Source organism: Rosa chinensis, chromosome 2, assembly GCF_002994745.2.
Source record: "Rosa chinensis cultivar Old Blush chromosome 2, RchiOBHm-V2, whole genome shotgun sequence".
NCBI lineage: Eukaryota > Viridiplantae > Streptophyta > Magnoliopsida > Rosales > Rosaceae > Rosa > Rosa chinensis.
The window spans coordinates 78206753-78222101 of NC_037089.1; the positions used below are offsets into that span (position 1 = coordinate 78206753).

General features: G+C 42.0%; 2 protein-coding genes and 1 non-coding gene across 10 annotated transcripts; all 3 read right to left on the reverse strand.

Annotated features, from left to right (window-relative positions):
• Nucleotides 1-3373: 3373 nt before the first annotated feature.
• Nucleotides 3374-6916, reverse strand: LOC112190576 (ELMO domain-containing protein A). 8 transcript variants are annotated; one of them, XM_024330020.2, is made up of 10 exons: nt 6763-6900; nt 5743-5970; nt 5450-5550; nt 5031-5099; nt 4586-4701; nt 4346-4400; nt 4130-4250; nt 3980-4027; nt 3783-3877; nt 3374-3616 (listed from the first exon to the last, which is right to left on the reverse strand). In XM_024330020.2, the coding sequence occupies exons 3-10, from the start codon at nt 5540-5542 to the stop codon at nt 3515-3517; spliced, it is 699 nt and encodes a 232-aa protein (XP_024185788.1). In that variant the 5' UTR covers nt 5543-5550; nt 5743-5970; nt 6763-6900; the 3' UTR covers nt 3374-3514. The 8 variants fall into 8 exon arrangements, with proteins under 8 accessions (XP_024185788.1, XP_024185789.1, XP_040371388.1 ...); XM_024330021.2 differs by having other exon boundaries at nt 5743-5839; nt 6763-6896; XM_040515454.1 differs by lacking the exon at nt 6763-6900 and adding an exon at nt 6311-6754 and having other exon boundaries at nt 5743-5839.
• Nucleotides 6917-7126: 210 nt separating this feature from the next.
• On the reverse strand, nt 7127-7198 carry TRNAE-UUC. The gene has a single exon. It is a non-coding gene; the product is annotated as a tRNA-Glu (tRNA).
• A 6791-nt stretch (nt 7199-13989) lies between these two features.
• On the reverse strand, nt 13990-15037 carry LOC112185398 (protein EPIDERMAL PATTERNING FACTOR 1). Its single transcript, XM_024323640.2, has 2 exons — nt 14890-15037; nt 13990-14461 (listed from the first exon to the last, which is right to left on the reverse strand). Exons 1-2 carry the CDS (start codon nt 14984-14986, stop codon nt 14172-14174), a joined length of 387 nt encoding a protein of 128 aa, XP_024179408.1. The 5' UTR covers nt 14987-15037; the 3' UTR covers nt 13990-14171.
• Between the last annotated feature and the right edge of the window lie 312 nt (nt 15038-15349).

Genomic DNA, 15349 nt, shown 5'->3' on the forward strand with positions numbered 1-15349 from the left:
AAATGAACAAATAACAGGACTCATTACACTACTAAAAAACCGTAGAGAAAACATGAAACAGTTTGTTTATTGGTCATTTGCACACACAAAACTGACAAATGAATGGTGTTCAAATCAACCTAATTTTGTTTAGCCAATGAAAGTAAAAATTACAAACTTGATTGAAATAAGAGGAAAATTAGGAAAAACAAACTCCCCAAGGTTTCATGACACAGTATGAATCTAATAATACGAGGAACGGCAAATCTCCTATTTATATCCATTCTAAAACCTACTACAATCACAACTTTTCTTTAAGAGTAAGAGGTGATAACAAAAATCACCTCACTAGAGCAAAAGCAGCAATAAACATAACCACACTCTAAAAGCTTCTCAGCATATTGCTTGTACAAAGAATTTTCAAGAGTAACTAGAATAAACACTACCAAATGCACCAAAGTCGAAAACTTTACCTCAGTACCACCTCAGACTAACCCATTATACAAAGTCATTGCAAAGCAATACACAAATGCATTCATATATATATATATATATATATATATATATATATATATATAAGACCATAAAACACATAGTACCTTCATCCCAATCAAGACCAAGCCAAGAGAGATCCTGCAACACAACCTCCTTGGACTCCTTAGTAGACCTCTCCAAATCAGTGTCTTCAATTCTAAAAACAAACTTCCCTCCATTGGACTTGAACCCAACTCATACACTTAATCCTTAAAGCCCCAAACTCACCTTTGGATTGAAAAGAACACAAATAAGATTAGGAACCTGGCAAAGAGGTAATTGAAGAGGCCAGTTCTGGCTCCACCAACGTGGAGATTCCTAGTAGGAGAAGGAGCAAAGCGGATACGTACTTGGTCTTGGGTAGAAGAAGCCGAGACTGATAAGATTAAGCAAATTCAGAAGAGAAATCAGATCTAGAATATGATGGAATTCGCTGGAGATAGGGACTTTACCGGATTGAGAAGCCTTGAATTGATTTGGGTAACGCAAAGCGGAGCTTCAATTATCTATTAGGTAGATAGAATTGTAGGAGGGTTTGGAGAAGTGAAGAACGAGCCCCAATTCGAAGCCTGATTTCTCGCTAGAGACTAAAAACAACCGGTGTATTAGGGTTTCAAGGAGAAGAGTAAATCGGAGTAGAGGATTTAGGTCTGTATATAGAGGAAGAAAGAATTGAAGCGAGGAGCTGGACTGAGAGAGAGGCTTGGCTCAGCATTTTGACAGAGAGACGGGGGAAGGGAAGAGAGAGGAAAGAATGGGTTATGAGTGGTTCTAGCTCCCTTCTTCTTTTGTTTATTTCTTTCTTTCGAACATATGGGTTTGGTGGCCATAATTTTAGTTCATCCCACAACAGATGGTTAAAAAACTGTTGTAAGAGAGCAGGGGTGTAGCTAGGATTCGACAATGGGGTGGGCTAAATTTATTGTGGCAATTTTTTGGGCGAAGCCCAAATTTTGTTGTTGTTGTGACCTGCATAATATCAATGAATCTCATCAACCGATTCAACCCATTCCCAATTATCAATGAATCTCAGGCGGACTGAAACTCTGAAAAGGGGGGGTGGCACGGTGGCTGGAGCCTGGAACTCTGGAAGGTGGAATCAAAATTGAACTGAAGTTCTGAACGGGGAGACGAGGAGAGTGAGAGTAGGAGGTGACTCGATGGACTAAAACTCTGAGATTGGAGGTGGCTCTGTGGCTCGCAGCGATTGGAGCCTTGGAGGTGGCTCCGTGGCTGGAGCCTGGAAGTTGGAAGGTGGAACTCTGGAAGAGTGGAAGGCGGAACCGATCTGAAGTTCTGAAAGGGGAGACGGGGTTGGTGTTTGAGAGTCGGGACCGACTAACCAACAACAGCAACCCAACAACTCTTCGAAGCATTAGTATTTTTTTTTATTTTTTTATTTAGGCTATACCCATACTTGACGCATTTTGGGCGAAATTCTCCCTTGGGCTATAGCCCAAGTAGCCTTATGAGTGGCTACGCCCTTGTAAGAGAGTATACATAAAATGATATGTGTCAAAAAAAGGAAGAAAATTTGTCGCCTGCGTATGTTTGGTGGGAGGATTTCAAATCGATTTGAGACAAAATGAAAACATTGTTGCCGCCTATGTTACTCATTCAGACAATAGAATGACAATACCTGTTGTACAAGATTTTTCATCTTGCACTAGGTATACCTAGTAGAAATTGTCAATTTGTCATACATCGGAAACACCTAGACTATTGTACCATGCAACACATTTCCACAACAAAACATGCATAATTCTGTTGTGTGATAAAATTGGTGAACTTGTCTTCTGAGGGAATTTTGAGTTCAGTGATGGCAGGTTATCTGCCTCTAAATTTTGTAACATTCATACAACAGAACACACATAATTTTGTTGTGTGATAGAACTCTGGAGAAAAAGTTCTCAATTTGGTAGCATTCCCACAACAAAACTTCATTAACACCGTTGTACAATGAAGTTCACGTTATCAGACGACGGTCAACTTTTATTCTCTTGTCTGATGGGTGTTGTGTGATGCACTTTTTGTAGTAGTGTGGGTCGGCCATGGGTCAACCCGCCAACACGAAGCGAACCCGTATAACCCGATTATGCTATACTTCTTGAAATTTTGGAAGTTGGGAGTATTTCAGCTTAGGAATAGACAATTTGAAATATTTTTCTTTATAATTATTGGATTTAATTATTTATGAATTATGTATAATTATTTATATTCTTCGTCTTATAGAGTTTTTAGTGAATTTAATCATTTATGGATTTTTTTAGTTAAATGAGTCACATTGTTAATTCTTAAATTGGTCATTTTGTCTAACACGAAACGACCTATTTATTAAATGGGTTAAGTGGGTTGAAAACGGATAACCCGTTTAATAAATAGATTGGGTTTAGGTTTAAATTTTTGACACGATTATTAAATTGGTTGGGTTGAAATTTGTCTCTTGCGACACGACAAATACCTTAACCGGACACGACCCATTGATAGCCCTACTTCAGAATTGACATCACATCTAGTAGCTATAGCTACGAAACGAGGAACTAAACCAGCTCAGTTCAGAATCACATGCTACTTATTAGTGAAATTACTTAAGCTCACAGCTGAGGACTCCTAAAGTTGATGGTTTGGTATCTGTGAATAGGATTTCCTTCCTTAATCAATCAAAGCATTGCTCGTTATAAACGTGGTAAATCTTCCTTTTCCTGTCTTTTCGATCATTTCTTGTTCTTTTTGTTAAAAGGATGAGAGAATATGACTGGAATTGTCATGATGGCCGGATTCACAACGCACGTTTTGTTTCTGTGTTTATTAAGATCCAATGACAAAGGTTAAAATATCGAACAGAATCCAATGGGAACAACTCACGTAAAGTCATAATGGATTTTTGATGAGACCATGAAAGAGATCTCCCATTGTTTTATGCAGAGACCTTTGAATTCATTGAAATTTTTCCCGAGTCCAAGCACCGCACGTGCTAATGTTTTTCTGTACTACCAAAATGCTACTGGTACAACAGATTATAAGCTGGTAAATCTTGTATTCTCTGAGTATCTTCTAAAGATAGTTCTCTTTCCAACTGTGTCCGCGTTGCTTGCAGAACATCCTGAAGGATTCGAAAGCCCTATGAGTTAGTCATCTGGAGAGCTCATGAGAAGAAACAAAGAATTCAATGTTCACCAAATTTAGGATTCAGGAATGCTAAGTTCTAATAATAATGAGAAAGAGATTGTAAAAAAAAAAAGCTTGCTTTGTGTTAGTTGAGAGGTTACATTAAACTGCATGTAGGATGCATTCATAGCAAGCCATTGAGCATCCACCATTTCAAAAGCTATACAGAATAGTACATCAAAAGCAGCTTCATCTTCTGCATGCAAATCATAAGTATCAGATTCAGGTGGTTGAATTTCACATTATTAAACATAGTCGATCATCACTGTCTAATAGTGTGAGGTGTAAATTTGTTTACCTCCTAATAACTTCACGAAATTTATCCCGGGAAGACACCTTGGTCTTGCTGCAGGGTAACATGATGTCAATAAAACTTTAACCTACAAAGTTGTTTGTGTTATTAACATAATAGGAAACTCTAGGATGATAATTAAACTTGTTTACAAACCTGACCAAAGATCCAGCAATTGAATCAACATAAATGATATGTTTATGCCAGCAACAGCAAATGGGTATTCCCAAGTTGCTCGTCTCCCACCTTGCTTGAACAATAATCTCCGGAAAGATGCCTTCATTTTGAATTTTATAAAATTAGTACCAACTTATTTTTTATGCACTTCAGAAATAAGGAAGGTAAGAGCCACAAAACAGGATAGAGGCATACAGGATAAGTTCTGGCGAAGAAAAGCAAGTTCTCAAGGGCAATAACACCGCAACTCCTGAAGAGATCATTTCACCATAAGACAAAGAAAAAATGTAAAACAGTGCTAGTGTCAAGCGAGGAGTCATGATTTCGATGTCTTTTTGTTCTTCTTTTAGATTTTTCATTTGATCAAAAACTTCAAACGTTCATGTAAATTGTGAGAAATCCTAAAATCCAGGAATTGGACAGAAATTACCATACCTAAAGTCAGTAGATGGGTTAGGACCTTGCCACCCCATCTCTTTCCATTGCTCAGAGATCAAACCACTGATAGCAACATCTGGAAAGGCAGCATACCAGAGTGCTTTCAAGGCTTCCTGATATTTATATAAAATCATAAGTTTAATTAATGATATAACACCAAGCAAGAGAAAAGAGCTAATATTACGCACTTCTATTAAAGAGAGCATGAAAGGTATCAAAGTGATAACAAGATCTTCCTCTAACAACAGCTAAGATTATCAATTGAGAAGAGAGAAATATGACTCCTTTTTTTTGCCAGCAGTAATAAAATGTAAAAGCCTCTATCAGATCAATGATGACAGGTCATCAAATTTAAACATAGCTCAGTAATCGAATTGAAGCAAGATAATAGTGGAAAAAGGAATAAAAAAATGATTTAGAAACAGCATGAAGAATAATATACTTGATGATCAGGGCGAGTCTCGTCAAAAGGTACTTGTAGTCGTTCTTGAAGCCCCAAAAGTCTCTGCTCCTGTTAAGTTAAAAACACATTTTGAATCCCCAATGCTGAAGTCTTCAGTAAATCAATGTTACAACTGATGCTGAAGTCTTCATGACTAAATCAAAGAAGGTGCTAGAAATATTTGTGGTGGTAGTTTATGATAACGGAGTAAAAGACAGCAACATGAATAAATCATGAAACGAATGCCCTTAATCAATATGTCAAAACTTGTACACTAAGGAGTAAGGACAGTTTCAATTTTACATTTATCTATACATGAAGTCCAAATAATGGAAGCTTGCATTCATTAATATGATGAATATCAGAAGCAAAAGTTTAAAAACAGTTTATGTGGGAAGACTGATTACAGAAAAATATACCTGCATAGGACTCAAAGGGTAGTCAACATACTTCCCATTACGTTTGTTGCTTGAGCGGCTAAACAGTCCTGTCCATGATCGTGGTCCAACCATAGCATTAACTACAACCATAAACACTGATTAGTGAAATATAAGATTCTTTTGTCACCCGCAAAGCAATAGGATCAACAAAAAGAACTCCCATGACATAAGAAAAGTGACATTAAAATCTATTAAGTAGGGTTGGGCAAGATGAGGGAGTGTGGAGAACAGAACTAAGCATTGAATGGGTAAAACAAATATCAAGTACTCACTAAAACATTGAACTGACTGTGGTATCACACGAGTTGAACCACGTTGCTCCTTACTGCTTTTGCTCTTCTGTGTCCAATAAATCTCATCCTCATCAACCTACATTTGATATTTGAACATGCCTTTCGGTATTTATAAACTGCCGCATAACGGACACGAGGTAGCAATATAAAGGTTTCCACTCAAGTTTTGCAATCACTCATTTGGAAGCTAAAAGCATGAGGAACACCCTAACAAAAAGAAACATTAGATAACTATATAATGTAACAAATGCAGCACACAATCAAAATAAAAGCTTTCAACCAGTGCAAACACTTGGTAAAGACTCTCAGTAGCAGTCTAACAAACAGACCAGCTATTAATTCCCCTAGAATGAGAAATAGCTCATCATAATGAAACCAGATCGAAATGCAAGACATAGATAATGGCACCATACCTTAATGCTAGATATTAACAATGTTCAAAATCTTATAGCTTCATACACAGATACTCAGATCGAAAGAAAGAAAAACTTTCATAGACATACAGAGTAATTAAGGAGAGAGATGAGAATCATAAGATAGAGTTTACTTGGTGAAGAAAAGCGCACGAAGGAATGCTCTCCTTAATCTCATTAAGGGGGGTCCAAAATCAAGAGAAAGAGAGAATCTTTCACCCTTTTTAACCGAAAGCAAAAGAGTAAAAACCAAAACAAAAAGGGTGGCAAATGATTGCACCCAACTCATGTTCTTATTCCCCTACGATTCAACCTCAAATTTGTTCAACTTTTCTTTTCTTTTTAAGGAGAGACACAAAGAGTCAAAGCAAAGGAAGATAAGAAGAACCTTTTCAAATGGGAAAAGATTAATAGCACAATTAAAGGGTCTTCATTTGCATAATTTATGGTGTAACAGGTTTATGCAATTAAAGAAAGATTGAAAGTTTGATTAGAAAGTGAGGTGGGTGATGCTTCTGCCTCATGAACATTGACATTACTTGCATACAAGACAAATATAACATTACAGCTACCGTAGGAGGATTACCTGCTATGGCAACTGAGGAAACATGTTGGCTTGGGTGGTGGTGTTGTTGGTGATGATGATGGTGGTGGTTTGACGGCGGGGCCCACTTCAAGAAATGGGAGGGAGCAAGATTGATAGAGAAAGAAGAAGAAGACATTATGTGTTCTGAGAATGAAAAAAGTTTGTTTAGGGAAGGAGTGTGGAGTCTCCCTCTATCAATGGCAATGAAACCAGTCAGTTTCCTGCAAACCAGGCTACAACGTAGCTATCGGGTGCTAAAGAAATTTTTGAACCGACCCAAATAAATAAGTGAAAAACTAAAATTTATTTAGAAACACCACAAAAAAATAAACTATAATAATAATATCTGGAAAAATTTAAAAAGTTCCATTGCCGGGAATCGAACCCGGGTCTCCTGGGTGAAAGCCAGATATCCTAACCGCTGGACGACAATGGAATGTTATTCATGTGTCTATCTTATTATATATATCATTAATATCTTTCTATTCAAACTTGGAACTCCTTCGAGAATTTTTTTTTTCCTGCGAGGTTGAATATGCTTAATTTCCACATTTCATGTTTAAGAATAGAAATAATAATTTTTTTGATACTCATTGCATGACACCTTATATTGGAGTAGAAATAATAATTTTTTTGATACTCATTGCATGACACCTTATATTGGAGTGGACATGCACTCGCCTTTCGAGATTTTCTAGTCTCCCATTTTGTCATGTATTGTGCAAGACCAAGGACAAAATAGTGTTAATTACACCCTAGACACCTTAACGGCTAAACCTGATCATTAAAGTTTGGACCATGTTTATGACTTCTACATAAATTCAGCTCCGAGGATTTGGAATTTCTCCCACAAGTGCAAGTTTATGAATATGCATGATTCTTCTTCTTCTTTCTTCTTTACTGTGAAATGAATAGAAAAAACTCCCGGGAAAGAAAAAAAATTTCATCAAAATAGCACTGAGTTGTAGCAATCTAAGTATCATTACTCACAACAAGAAGATGGCATCAAGGATTGACTTCCCCATTAAGGAATAGGCAAATGCATAAGCAATGTACTGAGTTCCTTTCTTGATATATATGTATGAATGAGTTTTGTACATACCTCCAATAATATGGAGTATTTACTACATCACCAAGCATAAGTAACACCTACTTTGGGACATCCACAAAACATGGCAAGGCCCAACCGAGACATGCATCGTGTAGCCCTATGTTCAGGCTACGCAGCGGTATCCGGAAGTCGCAAATCCGCCACCGGGAAGCCACCTTTCCGCCCTTGCCAAGATGCCCCCATAACATAGCTTTCTACATGTTAAATAGACTAGAATAAGTAACTTTGCTTGTCCCACATCGAAGAACAAGTAAATGAGAAGCATTCCTTCATCTATAAAAGGAATGCCTCCTCCCACAACTCAACACATTCATTACATCTCTTGTAATCTTGTTGGGCCGCAAGGCTCGACACACTAGTATAGCTTTCAAGTGGACGTAGTCTCCCGCTCATGCGGAGGCGAACCACTATACATCTTGTGTCGTTCTCTCTCTCTCTTTTACTTATCGTTAATTAGATCCCAACGGATCCAAGCATTAACATTGGCGCCGTCTGTGGGAAGCCAACAAAAAGGCTTCGTCACCTACCACGAACTTTGACCCGAAAATGTCGATTCGACGCTCATTCAACATCAAATTGTGGCTGGTCAACGCCCAGCGGGGCTGGTCAACGCTCGGCAGGGCTGGTCAACGCCCAACTCACAAAAGTCAACGCTGACTGAAAAAAAAAAAAAAATTTGAAAAATTGCCTCCAAAGTTCTCTGGACACCCAGAGATTTGCTCTGGGCACCCAGCCACTTCCGCCAGATCTTCTTCTCCGCTACAACTTCTCCGGTCGATTCCGGAGCTCGGCTCTATGCCGGCTCTCCTCCGCCAGCAGCTCTGCTCAACTGGACAGCTCCGAAGGCTTGCACAGCTCGTCCGCTGGCTGACTGCAGATCCGCCGAACTTCACCGCTGGGGTGGAGCTCATACTCCGCCGGCAACCTCCGCTCCGCCGAACTTCTGCAGCGCCGCTGCGTACCCAAATGCAGCTCCGTCCAACTTCTTCGACCAAACTCGGTCTCCATCACAGCTCCGGCTCCGCCAGGCTTCGGTTCCGCCGAACTCAAATTCCGCTGTACTCTGAGCGCCACTAGCAGTAACCCGCCCAACTCTCAGCTCTGCTCCACCAGCCACAGCAGCCTCCACTGGCCAAGCACCGCTGACAATGCTCATCAGCCACAGTAAAGTGTTCTCCGCCACACTGTGCACCGCTACCAATTCCCAGCGGTCATCCCACCCGGTCATCCCACCCACGCAGACTGCCAGCACCGCTCCGTTAGCCAGTTCCGCGTAGCCCCGCTCCGCTGAACTTGGAGCTCCGCTCCGCCGAGATCGCCAAAACACTCCACTGCGCTCGCAGCACCGCTCCGCTGCACGCTCCGCCAAAACTACTATCAGCGGTACCGCCAAATGCCTACCTCAATGGTAGCACCGCTAGCCCCGGCAGCGATCACCGCTAGCAACCCTCCACCAGCCATTTTGACGCACTGTGCAAACCTCCGCTAGCACCAGCGGCTCCGCTCCGCCCAACTCCATCGAGTGCTCCGCTGGACTCCACTGCCAAGCTTCGGCTCCATAAATGTCTGACGGCCTTGCACCGCCAACCTTCTTCGTCAGCGGGTGGCGAACATGGCAGCGACCCAGCGGTATATATGGTCCGTTAATATTACGCCCTCCGTCAATGACAAGCTCGTCAACTAGCACACCAACGTGCCAGCAGCTTCAGCGGCAACTCACAAACACCACCGCTGACCACAACACCGCTGATCTGATTGACCTCTGCCGACCGCTAGCCATCTTCGTCGGATAATCCTCCGCTGCCATCCAGCTGCCTCCGCTAGGCATCTAGCGAGCTGGTCCGAGCGTTCGATAATACTCCCAGCAATCAAGATAAGTTTTTTTCAAACCTTTAAATATTGCCGCGGTAGAGAGCCAAGCTCGGTATCTATAATTGTTGTCGTTTACAACAGGGTATGGATAAGGCATGCTTGCACGTGGTATCTTTTGCTAAAATATATTTAACGTGGTTTGTTGCCTGTTATGCCAATTATGATGCCACGCATCAAGTGCATGCCACACTTGTCCGTTTAACGCATACTATGATCCCACAGCCCTACACATGCATTCACACTTGATTATAAAACTGTCTCAGTTTTGTCTTCTTCTTAAGAGCAATTCATATGATTACTATATATATTTATATATGTTTATATATGCATCGGGTTCGTGCACCAGTCTTGCCTTATCAACTTATGGACGCATAGCCATGCAATATTGAGATTAATTATCAATTTACACTATTTGAGCACATGCCCATATGTCCTGCATATGATACTCTCACCTAGTCTCCAGGCTACCTATTTTGCTGCCACTTAAGTCTTAAAGAAACAAATGCTAAACTAGCTTGCTGGCTACCTCCTAGTTTACCCATATTAATTTATATTATTGCACATACTTTTGTGGTTACCCACACCCAGCACCGCAATTTTACTTGGTAGATAATTATCTCGTGCACTATGCTCAATCCATTCAACAATATCCTGCATTTGATATCACTAGTTTTCTGTGATATAATACCACGTACCAACCACAAACTAGATCATAGTTCCATGCACTACTTCTTCTGCATCCATGATAATGTTGCAGGCGCCCTGCACATTTATTCAATGACACGGGGTGGGTACATATACATATTAAAACAAACATGCACATTGCCGCTGCACGGCATGCATGTCAAAATGGTTATCTCACTTATGCCATATGATTATTGCATGTGCATATAAATTATGCATTCTCACCATCACCACCATGCTTCAATGGTCATCGCACATAGGGAGAGTTTGTATGTTCCCCGTAAATTCGGCATTCAAATTGACATATATACATTTGTCATCAACCACCACGTTTACTTATACACTTTGCTTATAATTTTATCAAAGTACACATGCAAATTATTGTTGTTGATTTTACAAATCCACATATTAATCATCTATTTTGTTTCAAGGAAATTCAACTATTTCTATTGAGCATTCAACCTCAACTACTAGTTGACGGGTATTATCGGAGTACTTTATCCGCCACAAGCAATGGACCGTCATGCTCGACAACTCCGCTAACCTCCAAATCGGCATAAGATAAGTCATTATATCTTACATTTTATGCTCTTGCAATTAGAGCTACTACCATGCCAATACCATGCTTTTACTACTTCTAAGCATGCCTACAATATATCACACTTGGTATGCTTTTATATACTTCCATAAACTTTTGAGCATGCCCACAACATTTGGTAGATTTGGCAACACTTTCTAGATCTCACATACTAGATATGCCATGCTTCACATACCGATCTCAAACGATCTCTAAGCAAGTTTACAATAATACATAACGTTATTAGCATCCACATTACAAGTACATGCTATACACATATGCCATGCTTCTATTTTAATTGCAAAATTAAATAAGTATGGGACACTCAAACAAAATTTTATTACTTGCTCTATGTGTTTATCATTTTTCAACCAACCGCCAGGCGGTAAGGCAACGCCTCATAATGACAATGACCGCTACGCGGCATTGCAGTCAAGTTTCTCATTTGAGAAAACAGTAAGGGACTAGTTAACACAGCCTACGGCAGCCATTGATCCGGCAGTTAACCCCGACGCTTGGGTACCAAAGATTGGGCTCGCTACCCAACACCCTCTGCTCCGCGCAGCTCCCCTCATCAAACAATTTTCCGACCATCCGGAGGTCTATAGCCAGGAGTGGGGGACTCCTCGCAGGGCCTAGCAGGGGCCCACCCGAAAGGGCAAAAGCATTCGCTCCAACAATTCTAGATGGACGACGCACTCGCACTAATTATGCTTGATATACGGCACAAAGCTACGCTTTGGTATCAACCCGCAAGAACACCCTCCTTGACTGGGGACTTCGGGGACTTGTACATACAGCCCAGCATAATTAGCAACGGCCACGCTCATGCCCCAGGACATCACCATCGAGCTACCCGTTAGTGCCTCAGCGGCACCGCCTAGCTTTTGAGCTCATGCCTTCGCGGCAACCCACGAGCTTCCGCTCATGCGTTCCCGGCATCCCCGAGCTACCGCTCATGCCTTCGCGGCAACCCACGAGCTTCCGCTCATGCCTTCCCGGCACCCCCGAGCTCCCCGCTCATGCCTTCCCGGCAACCCTTGAGCTTCCGCTCATGCCTTCGCGGCACCCTTGAGCTTCCGCTCATGCCTTCGCGGCACCCACGAGCTTCCGCTCATGCCTTCCCGGCACCCCGAGCTTCCCGCTCATGCCTTCCCGGCACCCCCGAGCTTCCCGCTCATGCCTTCCCGGCACCCCCGAGCTTCCCGCTCATGCCTTCCCGGCACCCCCGAGCTTTCCGCTCATGCCTTCCCGGCACCCCGAGCTTCCGCTCATGCCTCCCCGGCAACCCTTGAGCTTCCGCTCACGAGCTTCCCGCTCATGCCTTCCCGGCACCCCCGAGCTTCCCGCTCATGCCTTCCCGGCACCCCGAGCTTTCCGCTCATGCCTTCCCGGCACCCCGAGCTTCCGCTCATGCCTCCCCGGCAACCCTTGAGCTTCCGCTCACGAGCTTCCCGCTCATGCCTTCCCGGCACCCCCGAGCTTCCCGCTCATGCCTTCCCGGCACCCCCGAGCTTCCCGCTCATGCCTTCCCGGCACCCCGAGCTTCCGCTCATGCCTCCCCGGCAACCCTTGAGCTTCCGCTCATGAGCTTCCCGCTCATGCCTACCCGGCACCCCGAGCTTCCGCTCATGCCTTCCCAGCAATCCTCGAGCTTTACGCTCATGTCTACTCGACACACCACACGTTAATGGAACATTGAATTTTTCTACCATTTGTCGTTTACTGACCGCGACAAATCAAATTCTTTTCGCGTTCCATTAATACGAGCGACAACCAAACAAACACAAGCGTTCAAGCACTCACGAATTACAAACGCTTACCTCCGCGGCCCTCATGCAACTTGCATCTCGCGAGCATAACCCCGTCAAAATCGACCTCGTTCGTCTCCTTGCGCGCGTCACGCATTTATCATATGCAATTCATTTTCTCACACGACCATATGCGCACTATTACGTTCATATATGCCAACGCATATCAGCGCAACTCACATTTGTTGCCCAATGCAACGAGCATTCTACATATGCCTATTTTTTGTCTTTGTTGTGCAGGTTAACGAGTCCCTTCTTGCTTACGGAGTTCGGGGACTTGTAGGGGCTCCGTGCCGCCCGGTTACTTATGCTTGATGACTTCGTGGTTATAACTCCCCAACCAAGAAGCTACTCTTACTCGGGGACTTCGGGGACTTGTACATACCTCCAATAATATGGAGTATTTACTACATCACCAAGCATAAGTAACACCTACTTTGGGACATCCACAAAACATGGCAAGGCCCAACCGAGACATGCATCGTGTAGCCCTATGTTCAGGCTACGCAGCGGTATCCGGAAGTCGCAAATCCGCCACCGGGAAGCCACCTTTCCGCCCTTGCCAAGATGCCCCCATAACATAGCTTTCTACATGTTAAATAGACTAGAATAAGTAACTTTGCTTGTCCCACATCGAAGAACAAGTAAATGAGAAGCATTCCTTCATCTATAAAAGGAATGCCTCCTCCCACAACTCAACACATTCATTACATCTCTTGTAATCTTGTTGGGCCGCAAGGCTCGACACACTAGTATAGCTTTCAAGTGGACGTAGTCTCCCGCTCATGCGGAGGCGAACCACTATACATCTTGTGTCGTTCTCTCTCTCTCTTTTACTTATCGTTAATTAGATCCCAACGGATCCAAGCATTAACAAGTTTCGAACTCCATTAGTCCTTACTCCTTAGGAGAGCTTGATACGCCTCAGTATGCACGACCACTATTTGATTGATCAAGACTATTGAATGTATTGATAGACTAGGAAACTAGACATACTAAGACAATGGCAACCTCGTTAATTTGACCCTAATTTGTAAGTTATACGCACGCCTAGCTAATTAATTGAAGAAATTAAAGGAGCAAAGACATGTTAATTTCAGAAGATCAATCTGAGGCGAGTAAAAATGTCCACGGTAATTGATGATTTCAAATGCAGTAAATTAAATTTGAACCATTGATTAGTATAAGAAGAGAAGCTCTCTGATTACACAGAGGAGCTAGCAAAGAAACTGGACGTCCAAAAAGAAAGCCTATAAGCAAACACATATGTTAGTGTTTACTAGTCTAACTAGCTAGCTAATTAAACTGCCTACAATTGACATTGGATCAATCAGTTCATTAATGAAGATCACGTTTACGGAACGGGGTAAGACTTGTTATTACACATGCACTTGTAAGCCATGGGGCAAGTCTCAGCTTCCTCTATCGACGCGCAAACGAAGCTCACCATCACCAGTCTACAGGGCGTGCAAGATCCGCAGGCGTGTGAACAATCCGGTAGCGAAGAGCCTGCCACTTGGAGTGTGTCCGGCCCCTTTCTGAGGAATTTTCCTGCAGCCACATGAGTACTCCGATGATCTTTTGTTGCGGTCATAGTAGTACTTGTTGGTACCGCAGATGAAGAACGCAGATTACGTACTTGACCTGCATTATGAATATTATTCATTAAGAAATTGTTAAAAATCACAAAATTCAAACTAGGAATGTTTTCTAAACTTCTTATAAAATTGTCCTCCTCGAAATTTTTTTGCATAGTTTTCCCTTCTAACTTTTCAAAAACTTAATGACAATATCTCTATTCACCTACTTTTTGGGTTTACATCCATCGTTCTGTTACATACAAGTAATGGAATACAGGCAAGATAGGATAGCTTTGAATTGGTTTTTTTTTTTCTTTGGTTTGTTTCCTGCAAAGTATATTGACAATGCGGTTAAAAATTTGGAACTTATTTTAACTATATACAAATTTGGGCACACTATGTACCTCTTTACACATGTGACTTGTAGAGATAAAAAGAGTAGAATAGTTGAGAGTTAAAAAGGAAGTAGGGTATTGTTGCCTAGATACATACGTGAGTGAGGGCGAGCTATATGCCTAGCAGACATGGCAGCTGGAACTAAAAGAAGAACAAGGAGAACTGCGATGACAGTAACATTGCAACCCTTCATGGCTTTTTCTTTCTGTGAACAACTAAGCTTAATTAACTATGCAAAGCTGGAAAAAGCTCTGTGAGAAGTATGGATAATGGTAAAAATAAAAGGATGAAGAAGATGAATATATAAAGGACGAGGAAGAAGCTAGCAAATAAAGGAAGAAAGAAAGTAGTATTGAAGCAAATCACAGGAGTGAGTAGTGTGAGAGAAGGGAGGGTTCACATGAAATACAAGATTCCTGGATTTCACATGAGACGCAGACAGAAGTCACAGGACTCAAGCTCTTAGCTTTTGTGGTTCCATGGAAGAAAGGGTGAGTATGCAGAAGCTCGAACAATATTTACTGAATTAATAATGCCTCTTTTACGTGAACACTGC